This window comes from Medicago sativa, chromosome 6, assembly GCF_051527215.1.
Source record: "Medicago sativa cultivar Bolivia chromosome 6, Bolivia_mono, whole genome shotgun sequence".
NCBI lineage: Eukaryota > Viridiplantae > Streptophyta > Magnoliopsida > Fabales > Fabaceae > Medicago > Medicago sativa.
In genome coordinates this window covers 56,628,749-56,647,136 of record NC_140754.1, presented here as the reverse complement: position 1 = coordinate 56,647,136, position 18,388 = coordinate 56,628,749, and the positions used below count along the sequence as shown (strand labels likewise).

At 36.9% G+C, this 18,388-nt stretch overlaps 1 protein-coding gene and 1 pseudogene across 1 annotated transcript; one reads left to right on the top strand and one right to left on the bottom strand.

Annotated features, from left to right (window-relative positions):
* The first annotated feature begins 578 nt into the window (after positions 1–578).
* LOC146915827 (uncharacterized) lies at positions 579–1,373 on the top strand (annotated as a pseudogene).
* Positions 1,374–12,883: 11,510 nt separating this feature from the next.
* LOC146915826 (uncharacterized) lies at positions 12,884–13,372 on the bottom strand. The gene has a single exon (XM_085721448.1). It carries the CDS (start codon positions 13,370–13,372, stop codon positions 12,884–12,886), a length of 489 nt encoding a protein of 162 aa, XP_085577574.1.
* Positions 13,373–18,388: the final 5,016 nt, after the last annotated feature.

Here is an 18,388-nt window from a genome sequence, read left to right as displayed (position 1 = left end):
GAAATCAAAACATCTGTCGATGGGTGGTCGTTTGGTGCTGCTGAAGTCTGTCCTGTCGTCGCTGCCTGTTTATGCTGTTTCTTTTTTCAAGGCTCCGTCAGGTATCATCTCCACTATTGAATCTATTTTTAACTGTTTTTTTTTTGGGGGGGGGGGGGGGGGGGGGGGAGTGAGGACCACAGGAAAATATCTTGGGTGGATTGGAATATTGTTTGTAGGAGTAAGGAGGTTGATGGTTTGGGGGTAAAGAGAATTAGGGAGTTTAATTTAGCGCTGTTAGGAAGGTGGTGTTGGCGGCTGTTGGTAGATAGAAGTAGTTTGTGGTTTAGGGTGTTGGCTTCGCGGTATGGTGTGGAGGGAGGGAGAATTCAGTGGGGAGGCCGTGTGGCATCAACCTGGTGGCGTGACATGTTTGCTTTGTGTCAGAGAGTTGGTTTAATGATAATGTTAGTCGCTCTCTTGGTAATGGGAAACACACGCTTTTTTGGTCGGATGTGTGGCTTAGTGGGATGTCGTTAAGTGTCAGGTATAGTCGTTTATATGACTTGTCGTTGTTAAAGGAGTTAACAGTGTTTGACATGAGTCAGTTGGGTTGGGGAGATGAGGGAGGGGCGTGGAATTGGCGGCGGAGGTTGTTTGTGTGGGAGTAGCAGATGTTGGGTGAATTGTTGTTATTACTTCAAAATGTAATTTTGCAGGTTGACAAGGATGACAGATGGCTATGGACTTTGGAATCTTCTACTGTTTACTCTGTTCGTAGTGCCTATCGTGTACTAGCTGTTCACCCTCCTTTAGTTTCTCCGGTAACAATTTCTGATCTTTGGCATAAGGATGCCCCTCTGAAGGTTGTTTTGTTCTCTTGGCGGTTATTCCGTGATAGGTTGCCTACAAAAGACAACTTGCATCATCGTGGTATTATTGATCGAGATTCAAGGATTTGTGTGGCAGGATGTGGTTCAATTGAATCATCTCAACACTTACTCTTACATTGTCATATTTTTGGATCAGTTTGGCATTTAATTTATAGATGCCTTGGCATCTCTGCCGCTGTTCCTGATCAGGTGTTGCCTCACTTTCATCAATTTAGCTTTAGTGGCGGAATTGCAAAGAAGCGCCGCTCAATCTTACAGGTCATTTGGTTTGCTACGGTTTGGGATATTTGGAAAGAAAGAAATAATAGATTGTTTAATGGTAAAGAATGCTCGGTAATTCAGGTGGTTGATAAGATTAAGTCCCTCACCTTTATGTGGCTGAAGGTGAAATACGTTACACTTCCCTTCAATTATCATGGCTGGTGGCTTAGTCCGTTCATCATGCTGGACATAGGCAATGAGTTATTTCTTTCTTGTTTATTTTGTACAGGTTCTTTGTAAATACTATTTGACTTTGTTGTCTTTCCTTCGCACGCCTTGTGCTAGGAAATACACTTCATTTTGGTAATATATTTCATTTTAATCTCTTCAAAAAAAAATTACAATGGAGATATTTTATTATTATAAGTGTATACATAGTATACGAATATTACTACAACATAATTATAATAGGTTAATATAATATGTTTTAATGATGAATCATTCGATGATGTGTATTAAAGTGTTATTTAATGATGTGTAATTGATGTGCTATTTAACGATGTGTATTTGACGATGGTGCTAATTAAAGATGTGTTATCTGAAGATGTGTGATTTTAAAAATGTGTTATATAAAGATGTGCTTTTTGAAGTGGTGTGATTTAAAGATGTGTTATATAAAGATGTTTTATTTGGAGATGTATGAGTTAAAGATGTGTTATATAAAGATGTGTTATTTGAAGATGTGTGATTTATAGATGTGTTATTTAAAGATGTGTGATTTAAAGATGTGTTATATAAAGATGTGTATTTGTCGAGTCATTTAAAATGTGCATTTGTTGAGTCATTACTTGGTGTTCATGCATCCATGGTCAGTCTGATTTAAAGATGTGATCTAAAGATGGGGGATTAATTAGTAATATAACTTTGATATCCAAAACCGGTACCACATACCACATGCATATAGAGTCGAGTTAGGGACATTGCATCCATTATCAAACATATTTGAAGATGTGAAATTAATAGACGTGTTATTTAAAGAAGTGTGACTATTTTAAGATGTATGTGTGAATTGTAATGCCCTATTTCTATTAAAGCGATAAAACACGCGAATATACTAAATATTCAAGAAATAGACGCTACGTCTAACAAAATCCAAACAAACAAAATCCATATATATAATATCTCAACAGTCACAGCGGATACAAATCATACATCTCCAAAAATATATGCCATGGTCAAAATATATCAACATATAACATCCTACAAGTCCCGACAAGTGGGAAAAATCTCAACAAATAAAACAGAATCCAACACAAACATAAAGATACTACAACCTAATCACAGCCTAGACCAACGACTCCAATCGATAACGGAGAAAGCTCCCGCTATCCAAGCACTCACCAAAAGCAACTACTCCTGCACAACGTCTACCCATCCATACAGACAGGTAGGCGGTAAAAACCTCTGGGGGTAAGCATTACATTAATCATAATTAACAAATAATAAACATAGCATTCAAGGAGTCATACGTATCACATATACATAACCATCCCTCCTAGAATGCTAGCATCGCATGATTATTATCCCCCATTACTTGCACCTCAAGCTATCACATTATTATCATAGCATAACAGACATATTCAATCTCTAATCAAGTCGTCGACATAAGCTCATCATTCATCAACATCAATAAATGAAAGGATAACTCACTTTATTCTTCATTTAGCATACTTAACTCAACAAGTTCAATTCATCATTTCAAGTTATAAGCAAGCAATTATCATTATCAAATAAATCACCACATCATATGTATTTACATATACAATTCTCATCTCATCTTTATTATCAAAATAGTTATCATCAAATTGATTCACCAAGTGTATAAGCACAAACAAGTAAAACATGAAATTAGAGCATAGTCCAATTATTCACAACCATCAACAAAATTCACCAATGTACATATACACCAATCTACATAATCAGAACATTCTCCAAATTTCACCAATGCACAAAATTCAACAAGTCACATATTCGATTATGACACAATTCATCAACCAATCAATTCCAAATGTCACAAGTATGTATTCATCAAACACACTTATCACCAACAAACATCATTCACATACCACAACAAGATAACATTTCAATATGCAATGCGCCTAGACTCGACACATATATGCATGTGGTACCGTAACAACAGTCATTAGATGCCAACCGCACATCTATGTAAGAGTACACCTCCTCTTACAACAACTATGTAAAAGTACACCTCCTTTTATATTTCAGCATATGACTCAATATGATATGATGCATGGACATACAACAACGACCCGATAATGCACAACTTCAACCTACAACTATCAACGACAACGTAAAAGTACACATCCATTTACATTAAGTATCTCAATAACAATTGCATTATCAAGTACTCATGTCCACACATTAAACAAATCACCATTCAAATGAGAGTCATCAACATGGATCAACATACATCAACAACTGCCGCAAAATATCACCACAATTCCAAATACTCTTCATAAACTAAGTAAAATGGAACAACACATCATTTCATAATAAGCATCATATTCAAGCGTCCACAATCATCCACATATCATCAATTAATCATATACAACCATTTTCAATCAAGTTCGTCTATCTGTATCTCATTTTCAAAATAATTGAAATATTAAACCAATACCAAGTAAACAAGAACCAATGCCTCAACTAAGTATTCCTCTAAACTACATATAAGTGCAGTAGAGAATACCTTGGCGTTTCACCGGCTAAACATGACAAAATCATGAAATTCACAAAGTTCGTCTCACTTTATCGTTTTTTTACAAAAGAATCCCATTTTAAAATCAAAACAAGTTAGATCCATCACATCACAGTTTGAAAACCATAATTAAACTTATAGAACCCAAGTTTGAAAGTAGAAAACAATCCATAAGGTTTGGGTTGACTTAAAAGTGGTTATGCGGAGTTTTCGTAAAATTTCTCTAAGACATCCTTAGAGTGTTTTCCTCATAACTTAAAATCCAAGAATCATTTTCCAGCCAAACCAACGCCAATGGAAAGATAGCAAAATTATCTAAAACTTTCACGTTTACACAAAAAACCAAATCAAAACAGAGACGAGGGAAAAAGATGCAAGAACACGGAACAGGGGGTACTGCCCTGTGCAACTCGCAGTTGCGAGTAACTTTACTCGCGAGGCGAGTAAACTCCAAGGAGCCCCTGCTGCTCGCGTCCAACTCGCCTTGCGAGTGCGGTGGCGAGTTGTGACAGTTCAGTCTCGGGAAAACCTCCATTTTCACCCAAAAACCCTAATTTTGACTTCCCAATGCCCAAATTTGATCCCAAGGTTTGTCCAAGCATTTCCAAACATGAAAAGACACTTAAATTGATATAAAATTTGACCCAAAACATTCTCCCAAAAAAATTCACCATTTGACCCATTTTTCATAAAACTTCAAAAATAACAACACAATCATCACAAGCTCAAGATAAGGATAACCTAAGGTTCAATTCATCAACAACAACACCTCACAACATCAACAACAACAACCAATCATGAATTCATCACAATTCATCAACAACAACATCTCATATCAACAATTTTTGGGCAAAACACAAAGCATACATATGTACATGATTTAAGCTTGCAATTTCATCATGAACAACTCAATTAACATTCAATTTACATACCCAAACATTGCATCATAACATAAGCACGAATTTCACAATAAATTCCACAATAATCAATCATTTAATTAAGTACTTAAGTAAAGAATTAGGGTAGAAGCTACAACTACGTAATTATGACCAAAGACTAACCCCCCTACCTTATTCTTCACAAACTCAAGCTAAGGCTTCAATTTAGCTCCCACAACTTGAATCTCTAGCTCTCTCTAGCTCTCCTTCTTCAAACCCTTTCTCTTCTCTTGCTCTTTCTCTTTCTTCATCTTCTCCCAAATGGCAAATGTTGGTAAAACCATATTTCACTACTAACACTAGTGTTTAAATAGGCTTTACTTAATTGGGCTTAACTCATAATGCCTTAATGGGCCTAACCAATTTCTATTCTAACCCAAAATGTTACTACTCACTTAACGGTAAAGTGTAATAACAACGTTCAACTACCGGTAGTAAAATAACTACTACACTCTCTCTAGTAACTTAGTAAAATACCCACTCTCACTGATCACTAAAAGTAATCATCATCAAAATTACAAAATTACCCCTAACCGTGAAATGACCAAAATACCCCCGAGTCCATAATGACTAAAATACCCTTCTAGCACCGAATTCTACAATTCCCAACCACAATTACACACAGAGGCACACAATCACATACGAGCATATATAACACACATAAATAAATAATAAAATAAATCTATCGAAAAATCGGGCCGTTACAACTCTCCCCCACTGAAAAGAATTTTCGCCCTCGAAAATTACCTGAAGGAGACAACTCTGGATACGTAACCCTCATCCTACTCTCCGATTCCCAAGTGGCACTCCAACCAATCGGTCCAACCCAAATCACTTTAACTAAAACGATCTCCATGCCACGCAAACGCTTCACTTCATGATCTTCAATCCTAACTGGCTAAGTTTCAACGGTCAAATTATCCCTTACTTCCAAATCATCCACTTGAATCACATGGGAAACATCATACACATACTTCCGTAACTAAGACACATGAAACACATCATGAAGATTCGACAAGATGGTGGTAACGCAATCCGATACGCTACAACCCCAACCTTCTCAATGATCTCAAACGGTCCATCAAAACGAGGAGTCAACTTCCGACACTTCAAAGCACGACCAACACCGGTTACATGATTCACTCTCAAAAAGCACATGATCACCAACCTTAAACTCAATGTCCTTTCTCCTCTTATCATAATACCTCTTCTGCTTACTCTGGGACATTCTCATCTTCTCTTGAATCATCTTAACCTTTTCCGTAGTCTCTTGCACAACTTCCGGTCCTAACAAATCACTTTCACCTGACTCATACCAACACAACGGAGTCCTACACCTCCGACCATACAAAGCCTCAAACGGTGCCATTCCGATACTAGAATGAAAAGTGTTGTTGTAAGTAAACTGAATCAATGGTAAACATTCAACCCAACTGACACTTTGCTCCAAAACACAAGCTCTCAACAAATCTTCCAAACTCTGAATAGTCCTCTCCGTCTGACCATCAGTCTGGGGGTGATAAGAAGAACTCAGCCTCAACTTAGTTCCCAATGTAGCCTGCAAACTCTCCCAAAACTTAGAAGTAAACCTCGGATCCCGATCCTACACAGTACTAGAAGGAATACCATACAACCTGACAATCTGCTCAATGTAGATCTCAGCCAACTTCGCCACAGACATACCAGTCTTGATAGGAACAAAATGTGCCGACTTTGTCAACTGATCAACAATCACCCAAATCGAATCAAAACCCTGAACAGTCTTCGGAAAAGCTCCAACAAAATCCATAGAGATACTATCCCACTTCCACTTTGGCACAAACAACGGTTGCATCAAACCCGACGGCTTCTGAAGTTCAATCTTAGACTTCTGACAAACCAAACAAGCATACACAAACTCTGCGATCTCCTTCTTCATTCCAGGCCACCAAAACAACCTCTTCAAATCCTGATACATCTTAATCGCTCATGGATGAATACTCAAACTACTTCTGTGACCTTCTTCCAAAATCCGTTTCTTAAGCTCAAGAACATCTGGTACACAAACACGATCACGAAACATCAAAACACCGTTCTCATCCAATCTGAAGTCTCCACCCTTACCTTGGTTGACCAACACCACTCGATCTACATGTCCCAAATCTTCCTTCTGACCGTTCTTAATCTCTTCTAAGATATTACTCGTCAGCTTCAATATTCCCAATCTCACACCCTCCGGTGTCAACTCACTAACCAAACTCAAATCTCGGAACTACTCAATCAACTCCAACTCTTTAACCATCAAAGCAGACATATGCAGCGACTTCCTACTCAGAGCATCAGCAACAACATTCGCCTTCCCAGGGTGATAACTCAACTGAAAATCGAAATCCTTAAGATACTCCAACCATCTCCTCTGCCTCATGTTCAACTCCTTCTGATCAAACAGATACTTCACACTCTTATGATCACTGAACACTTCAAACTTAGAACCATACAGATAATGCCTCCAAATTTTCAACACATACACAACTGCCTCTAATTCCAAGTCATGAGTCGGATAGTTCTTCTCATGTACTTTCAACTGCCTCAAAGCATAAGCTACAACCTGACGATTCTGCTTAAGCACACCACCAAGACCCATCTTAGAAGCATCACAATACACAACAAACGATTCCTTCGGATTCGGCAAAATCAACACTGGAGCTGTAGTCAACCTCTTCTTCAACTCTTGGAAACTCTTCTCACACTTAGCATCCCAGACATAAGCTTTCCCTTTCAAAGTCAACTACGTCGATGGCAACGCCAACTTAGAGAATCCCTCAATGAACCTCCGATAATAACCTGCCAAACCAAGAAAGCTTCTAACTTCAAAAACAGACTTAGGTGATTCCCACTACAACACTGCATCATCCTTCGACGGATCCACGACAATACAACCTTTAGAAATCACATGACCAAGGAAAATCACTTCACTCAGCCAAAACTCACACTTCGACAACTTAGCAAACAACTTCTTCTCCTTCAAGACTCCCAACACAATCTTCAAATGCTCGGCATGCTCTTCTTCAGACTTCGAATACACTAAAAAATCATCTATAAATACCACCACAAAACGGTCCAAAAAAGGATGAAATATTCTATTCATGTATTCCATGAAAACACCTAGCGCATTAGATACTCCAAATGGCATCACAGAATACTCATAGTGTTCATACCTCGTTCGTTCGTAATGCAGTTTGGATATATCTTCTGCATTTACTCTGATCTGATGATATCCTGATCTCAAATTAATCTTGCTAAACACTTCCGCACCAACCAACTGATCCATCAAATCATCAATCCTCAGTAGCGGATACCGATTCTTGATTGTCACCTTATTCAACTGTCGATAATCCACACACAACCTCATGCTTCCATCCTTCTTCTTAACCAGCAACACAGGAGCACCCCACGGAGAAACACTCGGCCTAATAAACTGCTTCGCGAGCAACTCTTCCAACTGCTTCTTCAATTCACCCAACTCTGATGCAGACATCTGATATGGCGCAATCGAAACATGACTCGTTCCTGGTACCAAATCAATTGCAAACTCAACTTCCCTCTCCGGCGATAACTCAGTAATGTCATCCGCAAAAACTTCTGGAAACTCTTGCACTACCGGCAAATCACCAACTCCTTTCTCACTACTTTCCTTCAAGGAAGCAAACATCATGAACACACTAGCTTCACCGTCCGAAGACTTCTTCACTTGCTCCGTGGTCAAGAACTTCCCACCTTCCTCAGCTACCGGCTTAGAAAACGTTACACTCTTGGTCAAACAATTAATGTTAATACCGAAAGTCAACATCCAATCCATACCAAAAATCACGTCCACATGCTTCAATCGAAGACACACAAGATCCAACTCAAAATCAACAGGAACCTTAACACAAACCACAACCAACTGAGCCTCCGCAGCCAAAGATACCTTCCCTTGCCAGATTGACACGCATGAAGCATCCTGCTACTCCCCCACTATGCTCAAACCCACCTAAAAGAACGAAACAACACAACAAGTACCGACAGTACTTCCATACATGTCGCATAGAAACAGGAAATTCAACGAATACTAGTCCAGACAAGACTGACCACGGCTCTGATACCAACGTGTAACTCCGTATTTCTATTGAAGCGATAAAACACGCGAATATACTAAATATTCAAGAAATAGATGCTACGTCTAACAAAATCCAAACAAACAACAAGCATATATATAATATCTCAACAGTCGCAGCGGATACAAATCATACATCTCCAAAAATATATACCATCGTCAAAATATATCAACATATAATGTCCTGCAAGTCCCTCAACAAATAAAACAGAATCCAACACAAACATAAAGACACTACAACCTAATCAGAGCCTAGACCTACGACTCCAACCGATAACGGAGAAAGCTCTCGCTATCCAAGCACTTACCAAAAGCAACTACTCCTACACAGCATCTATCCATCCATACAGACAGGTAGGCGGTAAAAACCACTAGGGGTAAGCATTACATTAATCATAATTAACAAATAATAAACATAGCATTCAAGGAGTCATACATATCACATATACATAACCATCCCTCCTAGAATACTAGCATCACATGATTATTATCCCCCATTACTTGCACCTCAAGCTATCACATTATTATCATAGCATAACAGACATATTTAATCTCTAATCAAGTCATCGACATAAGCTCATCATTCATCAACATCAATCAATGAAAGGATAACTCACCTTATTCTTCATTTAGCATACTTAACTCAACAAGTTCAATTCATCATTTAAAGTTATAAGCAAGTAATCATCATTATCAAATAAATCACCACATCATATGTATATACATATACAATTCTCATCTCATCATTATTATCAAAATAGTTATCATCAAATTGATTCACCAAGTGTATAAGCACAAACACGTAAAACATGAAATTAGAGCATAGTCCAATTATTCACAACCATCAACAAAATTCACCAATGTACATATACACCAATCTACACAATCAGAACATTCACCAAATTTCACCAATGCACAAAATTCAACAAGTCACATATTCGATTATGACACAATTCATCAACCAATCAATTCCAAATGTCACAAGTATGTATTCATCAAACACACTTATCACCAACAAACACCATTCACATACCACAACAAGATAACATTTCAATATGCAATGCGCCTAGACTCGACACATATATGCATGTGGTACCGTAACAACAGTCAATAGATGCCAACCGCACATCTATGTAAGAGTACGCCTCCTTTTATATTTCAGCATATGACTCAATATGATATGATGCATGGACATACAACAACGACCCGATAATGCACAACTTCAACCTACAACTATCAACGACAACGTAAAAGTACACATCCATTTACATTAAGTATCTCAATAACAATTGCATTATCAAGTACTCATGTCCACACATTAAACAAATCACCATTCAAATGAGAGTCATCAACATGGATCAACATACATCAACAACTGCCGCAAAATATCACCACAATTCCAAATACTCTTCATAAACCAAGTAAAATGGAACAACACATCATTTCATGATAAACATCATATTCAATCGTCCACAATCATCCAAATATCATCAATTAATCATATACAACCATTCACAAAAGATTTATAAGGTATTTGGTTTAAAAGAACCATTTTCAATCAAGTTCGTCTATCTGTATCTCATTTTCAAAATAATTGAAATATTGAACCAAAACCAAGTAAACAAGAACCAATGCCTCAACTAAGTATTCCTCTAGACTACATATAAGTGTAGTAGAGAATACCTTGGCGTTTCACCGGCTAAACATGACAAAATCATGAACTTCACAAAGTTCGTCTCACTTTATAGTGTTTTTACAAAAGAATCCCATTTTAAAATCAAAACAAGTTAGATCCATCACATCACAGTTTGAAAACCATAATTGAACTTATAGAACCCATGTTCGAATGTAGGAAACAATCCATAGGGTTTGGGTTGACTTAAAAGTGGTTATGCGGAGTTCACGTAAAATTTCTCTAAGACATCCTTAGAGTGTTTTCCTCATCACTTAAAATCCAAGAATCATTTTCAAGCCAAACCAACGCCATTGGAAAGATAACAAAATTATCTAAAATTTTCATGTTTACACCAAAAACCAAATCAAAACAGAGACGAGGGAAAAAGATGCAAGAACAAGAAATAGGGGGTACTGCCCTGTGCAACTCGCCGTTGCGAGTAACTTTACTCACGAGGCGAGTAAGCTCCAGGGAGCCCCTGCTGCTCGCGTCCAACTCGCCTCGCGAGTGCGGTGGCAAGTTGTGACAGTTCAGTCTCGGGAAAACCTCCATTTTCACCCCCAAAACCCCAATTTTGACTTCACAATGCCCAAATTTGATCCCAAGGTTCGTCCAAACATTTCCAAACATGAAAAGACACTTAAATTGATATAAAATTTGACCCAAAACATTCTCCCAACAAAATTCACCATTTGACCCATTTTTCATAAAATTTCAAAAATAACAACACAATCATCATAAGCTCAAGATAAGGATAACCCAAGGTTCAATTCATCAACAACAACACCTCACAACATCAGCAACAACAACAAATCATGAAATCATCACAATTCATCAACAAAAACATCTCATATCAACAATTTTTGGGCAAAACACAAACCATACATATGTGCATGATTTAAGCTTGCAATTTCATCATCAACAACTCAATTAACATTCAATTTACATGCCCAAACATTGCATCATAACATAAGCACGAATTTCACAATTAATTCCACAATAATCAATCATTCAATTAAGTACTTAAGTAAAGAATTAGGGTAGAAGCTACAACTAAGTAATTATGACCAAAGACTAACCCCCTTACCTTAATTCTTCACAAACTCAAGCTAAGGCTTCAATTTAGCTCCCACAACTTGAATCCCTAGCTCTCTCTAGCTCTCATTCTTCAAACCCTTTCCCTTCTCTTGCTCTTTCTCTTTCTTCCTCTTCTCCCAAATGGCAATTGTTGGTAAAACCCTATTTCACTACTAACACTAGTGTTTAAATAGGCTTTACTTAATTGGGCTTAACTGAAGGAAAATGGAATGGAAGAAAGGAGTAGAAGCAGCGGAATAATTTCGATTTTCTTTCCTTGGATCATTACGAAATTCAAACATGAATCAGTCATTCGATTGTTACCTCGAAGTTTGGAATCTGAACGTTGGAAACTGGAAACTGGAATCTCAATCGATTACTACCCAAGTGACAAGAATGTCAAGTGATCTGACGAAACCTTTCCATGATAATACTCATGTGTACAATTACTCTTTTGTCTCGATATCTTTATTGATCCCAAGGCATAGATATTGTCACCCTTGTATAGATCAATATTTATAATTCTTGATTCCGAAATATACTGAATAACGAACAAGTTCAATATCTTATATTGGCATGGCCATGCAGTTTTACAGTCATATTTCATCAAGAGGCCTAAAGATATATCTCCCGTTTATGAGGAGGGACAAATCCCATCTAGGACACTCATGTCCCTCAGCATGCTTCATCAAGCACCCATCAACCAACGTTATGGTTATCCTTTTACAGACAACGTTAGAATGGCAACAAAGCACTTGAGTCCACATCTAGGGATCATAGTGGTTTCAGGTCTAAGAGCGATATACACTATTATCATTGTGAGAATATCTTATGACAATTTCATAACTTACTATGTAGTATTCTCACGGTGGGTCAATCCAGTATAAATATTACTCCTAATAGACTTAATATCTCATATCTATGACCCATGAGATGCAGTCATCAATCTACGTACATAATAGTCTCGACGCTTTATTGTTATCCTTTATTCATATTAAAGCTTTGACTACGGATACATTTAAGAATAGCGTTCTTTATGATAATGTAATCTCATGATTAAGTCACACTTAATATATTATTACACGAACTATCTATTCTAAGGACTTTATTATCATTACACAAATATAATAAAGAGTGCCATATATTATTCAATAATAAAAGTCATGATACATAAAATAATGTTTAACGTAAATTATTGGCCTCTAGGGCTTACATAAGATCAACAACAAGTTCCTGCTCAAGGACAAATCCTAATCGAGCTAGGTTCTCAGAGTACCCAATCATTTTGAGCACATGAGGTCCTACGGGACTTCCTTCGGACAGCTTGGTAGAGAAAAGGGCCTTAGAGACATCAAACCTTTCATGCCTAGCCTGCTCTTCATAAAGAGTCCTTAGATGTCCGATCATATCGAACGCAGCCATCCCTTCATGCTGTTTTTGCAGCTCGGGAATCATGGTGGCTAGCATGATGCAAGAGACTTCTACGGAATCATTGAGATGCTTGGTATGAGCATTTCTTTGAGCCGCAGGAGCTCCAGCAGGTGGTGCCTCAGGAACGGGTCCATCAAGCACATACAACTTTTTCTCGTGGGTGAGGACAATCCTCATGTTACGGTACAAGTCAATAAAATTTGTTTCAGTCAATTTTTCCTTTTCAATGAGTGATCGCAAAATGTTGTTTGAAGCGTTATTGGCCATCTACAATTTTAAAATATACAAAATAAGTATCATGAAAATAACATATTTAACTTGGCCTTTAATTAAATACGTTCCCACTATTTTACTCAAATCAAATGACCTTCAAACATTTGACTAGGAAAATCTCGCTGGAAGATTTTCTAGTGGATTGAAATCCTTATTTCACCTTGCTTTAAGTCAACGGGGGCTGTACTTAAAACTCAGCAATTTAGGTAGGAACATTTCCAATTGTATCCTATACAACTTTCAAATCAATTAGGTGAATAACTCTTATTCAAATCTAACATATAGATGTTACCCAATTATAGCTTCTAAATTTATTCTAATCAAATTAAAATTAATTTAGTTAAGTTAGTCCCAAAAGAATAACACTTGGGTAAATTGGATTACCGCACCACAACTTACTAGTATAAATTATGCGCTTCACGGAGGCAAAACCCACATATTCGATATTAGTCTTGAAGGCTGTTAAACTTTTTGAAAGCATTAAACTTAATATTTTGATTTGAAGGATTTTTATTAAGTTTGATCTCACCTCACCACGGCTTATATATCACATATATTCCCACTCCAATCATAACATGCATAACAATTATACAATAATAAAGTGACATGATTATGGCCATCCTAACGTTATGACTCTCTCAAGCCAATGAGAGAATCTAAACTAATCCTAGAAACGACCTTGCTTCTCCAAGCTTGACTTCCAGGACTATCCTAACGTCCTGAGCCCTATCACCTCCTTGTATTCTATTTACATTACATATGAAAGAAACTCGTTTTACATACGAGGGAGTGGATGAGAAGAGAATGTACAATGGAGATATAAGAGAGAGGCACGACACACAGGCCGTATTTCAATATCCAAAAGAAATAAAATAAAAGGAATAAGGCCATAATCATTCACATGACAATAATAACAAACACACTTTTTATTATTATTAATTATACCTGATAATTAAATAAATTAAATTAAAATTCGACATATGATCACCCTACGCAGATTATACGGGGGTTCCGCTGTCCGGTCAGCGAACGGTGGTTCTGATAACCCTAATCCCGCATAACAATTTGATCTTATTAAACAAGTACTCTGATTATTTATTCATATATCATGATCGAGTCTAGGATGCTTCACCAGAGTACATAGAATCGATTACAAAGCTCCATACATCAGATCAATTAATATAAATAAATGTCATCTGACTTATTTAAACTATGATCAAATCCAGTATATCACATACATTGTTGTTATACAGAATTTACCAATCATGCTTCTGTCGATATGTATAATCGAAAGGTTTGATGTTTCACCAGGAACGGTTCCTGAAACATCAAAGCAAATCGAAAAGCCGTGCACATAGACGTGATTGATATTATTATTAATTGCGTTTTATGATCGATCAATTATGTTCCTGTCGATATGTATAATCGAAACGTCGATGTTTCACCAGAAACGGTTTCTGAAACATCGAATCAAATCGAAAAGCCATGCACAGAAAACATAATATAATACGATGCCAATTTTAATTCTCTTTATTATTTAATTTCGTTCAATATGTTTAATCAAATTAAAACATAAAGCGGTAACAAAGCAATCCGATCCAAGGTTTCGTAATTGGCTCTGATACCACTGAAGGAAAATCGAATGGAAGAAAGGAGTTGAAGCAGCGGAATAATTTCGATTTTCTTTCCTTGGATCATTACGAAATTCAAACATGAATCAGTGATTCGATTGTTACCTCGATGTTTGGAATGTGAACATTGGAAACTGGAAACTGGAATCTCGATCACAGCCAAGCAAGCAACAAGCAGCAAAGCCTCTAGCAAGTCCACACGAACAATGCTCCTCCAAAACTCGGTGTTAGCCAATGAATCGGAAGTTCAGAGAAGAAGGGTTGTTACAAAATGTGTAACCAAACACTTCAGCACTAGAGTTCTATTTATAGAACTTCTAGTCTGCTCTGCAAGTCAGAAGTCGCAATTGGGCTTCAGTAAGCCCAACAACGAGTTTAGTAATTTTGCTAACTAATTAGCGTTATTTACTAAACGCACCCCTTATATAAGTCATACTTATATATTTCTCTTTTGACTGTTCTTTGTGTGTGACCCTATAGGTTCTAGTCACGTTGGCAATAATATTAAATCTAATATTTAATATTATAAACAATGAGCGGTATCTAGCAACACATCATCGCTACCCAAGTGACAAGAATGTCAAGTGATCTGACGAAACCTTTCCATGATAATACTCATGTGTACAATTACTCTTTTGTCTCGATATCTTTATTGATCCCAAGGCATAGATATTGTCACCCTTGTATAGATCAATATTTATATTTCTTGATTCCGAAATATACTGAATAACGAACAAGTTCAATATCTTATATTGACTTAGTTCGGCATGGCCATGCAGTTTTACAGTCATATTTCATCAAGAGGCCTAAAGATATATCTCCCGTTTATGAGGAGGGACAAATCCCATCTAGGACACTCATGTCCCTCAGCATGCTTCATCAAGCACCCATCAACCAACGTTATGGTTATCCTATTACAGACAACGTTAGAATGGCAACAAAGCACTTGAGTCCACATCTAGGGATCATAGTGGTTTCAGGTCTAAGAGCGATATACACTATTATCATTGTGAGAATATCTTATGACAATTGCATAACTTACTATGTAGTATTCTCACGGTGGGTCAATCCAGTATAAATATTACTCCTAATATTTATACCTATGTATAGACTTAATATCTCATATCTATGACCCATGAGATGCAGTCATCAATCTACGTACATAATAGTCTCGACGCTTTATTATTATTCTTTATTCATATTAAAGCTTTGACTACGGATACATTTAAGAATAGCGTTCTTTATGATAATGTAATCTCATGATTAAGTCACACTTAATATATTATTACACGAACTATCTATTCTAAGGACTTTATTATCATTACACAAATATAATAAAGAGTGTCATATATTATTCAATAATAAAAGTCATGATACATAAAATAATGTTTAACGTAAATTATTGGCCTCTAGGGCTTACACCAGCATTAACTCATAATGTCTTAATGGGCCTAACCAATTTCTATTCTAACCCAAAATGTTACTACTCACTTAACGGTAAAATGTAATAACAACTACCGGTAATAAAATAATTACTACACTCTCTCTAGTAACTTATTAAAATACCCACTCTCACTAAGCACTAAAAGTAATCCTCATCAAAATTACAAAATTACACCTACTCGTGAAATGACCAAAATACCCCTAAGTCCAAAATGACTAAAATACCCTTCTAGCACCGAATTCTACAATTCCCAACCACGATTACACACAGAGGCACACAATCACATACGAGCATATATAAAACACATAATAATAAAAAAAACTATCGAAAAATCGGGCTGTTACATGAATGAATCGTATTTTGTTAGATATTTTTTGTTTTATATTCCTAAATGTTGTTGCTCACCCGTTATTATAAGATGTTGACTGATGCCTGTTGATTTTATTAAATGAAGGTACATGTGTTTATGCATTTCTTATGTTGAATATCTTGGGTGGATTGGAATACTGTTTGTAGTAGTAAGGAGGTTGGTGGTTTGTGGGTAAGGAGAATTTGGGAGTTTAATTTAGCGCTGTTAGGAAGGTGGTGTTGGCGGCTGTTGGTAGATAGAAGTAGTTTGTGGTTTAGGGTGTTGGCTTCGCTGTATGGTGTGGAGGGAGGTTGAATTCAGGGGGGAGGCCATGTGGCATCAGCCTGGTGGCGTGACATGTTTGCTTTGTGTCAGGAGAGTTGGTTTAATGATAATGTTAGTCGCTCTCATGGTAATGGGAAACACACGCTTTTTTGGTCGGATGTGTGGCTTGGTGGGATGTCGTTACGTGTCGGTTTAGTCATTTATATGACTTGTCGTTGTTAAAGGAGTTAACAGTGTTTGACATGAGTCAGTTGGGTTGGGGAGATGAGGGAGGGGTGTGGAGTTGGCGGCGGAGGTTGTTTGTGTGGGAGGAGCAGATGTTGGTGAATTGTTGTTATTACTTCAAAATGTAATTTTGCAGGTTGACAAGGATGACAGATGGCTATGGACATTGGAATCTTCTAATGTTTACTCTGTTCGTAGTGCCTATCGTGTACTAGCTGTTCACCCTCCTTTAGTTTCTCCTGTAACAGTTTCTGATCTTTGGCATAAGGATGTCCCTCTGAAGGTTGTTTTGATCGAGATTCAAGGCTTTGTGTGGCAGGATGTGGTTCAATTGAATCATATTAACACTTATTCTTACATTGTCATATTTTTGGATCAGTTTGGCATTTAATTTATAGATGGCTTGGCATCTCTGCGGCTGTTACTGATCAGATGTTGCCTCACTTTCATCAATTTAGCTTTAGTTGCGGAATTGCAAAGAAGCGCCGCTCAATCTTACAGGTCATTTGGTTTGCTATGGTTTGGGAAATTTGGAAAGAAAGAAATAATAGATTGTTTAATGGTAAAGAATGCTCGGTAATTCAGGTGGTTTATAAGATTAAGTCCCTCGCCTTTAGGTGGCTGAAGGTGAAATATGTTACACTTCCTTTCAATTATCATGGTTGGTGGCTTAGTCCGTTCACCATGCTGGGCATAGGCTAAGAGTTATTTCTTTCTTGTTTATTTTGTACAGGTTCTTTGTAAATACTATTTGAGTTTGTTGTCTTTCCTTCGTACACCTTGTGCTAGGAAAGACACTTCATTTTGGTAATATATTTCATTTTAGTCTCTTCAAAAAAAAAATTATAATGGAGATATTTTATTATTAGAAGTGTATACATAGTATACGAATATTACTACAACTTAATTATAATAGGTTAATATAATAAGTTTTAATGATGAATTATTCGATGATGTGTATTAACATGTTATTTAATGATGTGTAATTGATGTGCTATTTAACGATGTGTATTTGACGATTGTGCTAATTAAAGATGTGTTATCTGAAGATGTGTGATTTTAAAAATGTGTTATAT

Bases quoted from the DNA above. Each gene is read 5' to 3' on its own strand.
- LOC146915826 (XM_085721448.1), bottom strand. From the start codon at position 13,372: ATGGCCAATAACGCTTCAAACAACATTTTGCGATCACTCATTGAAAAG.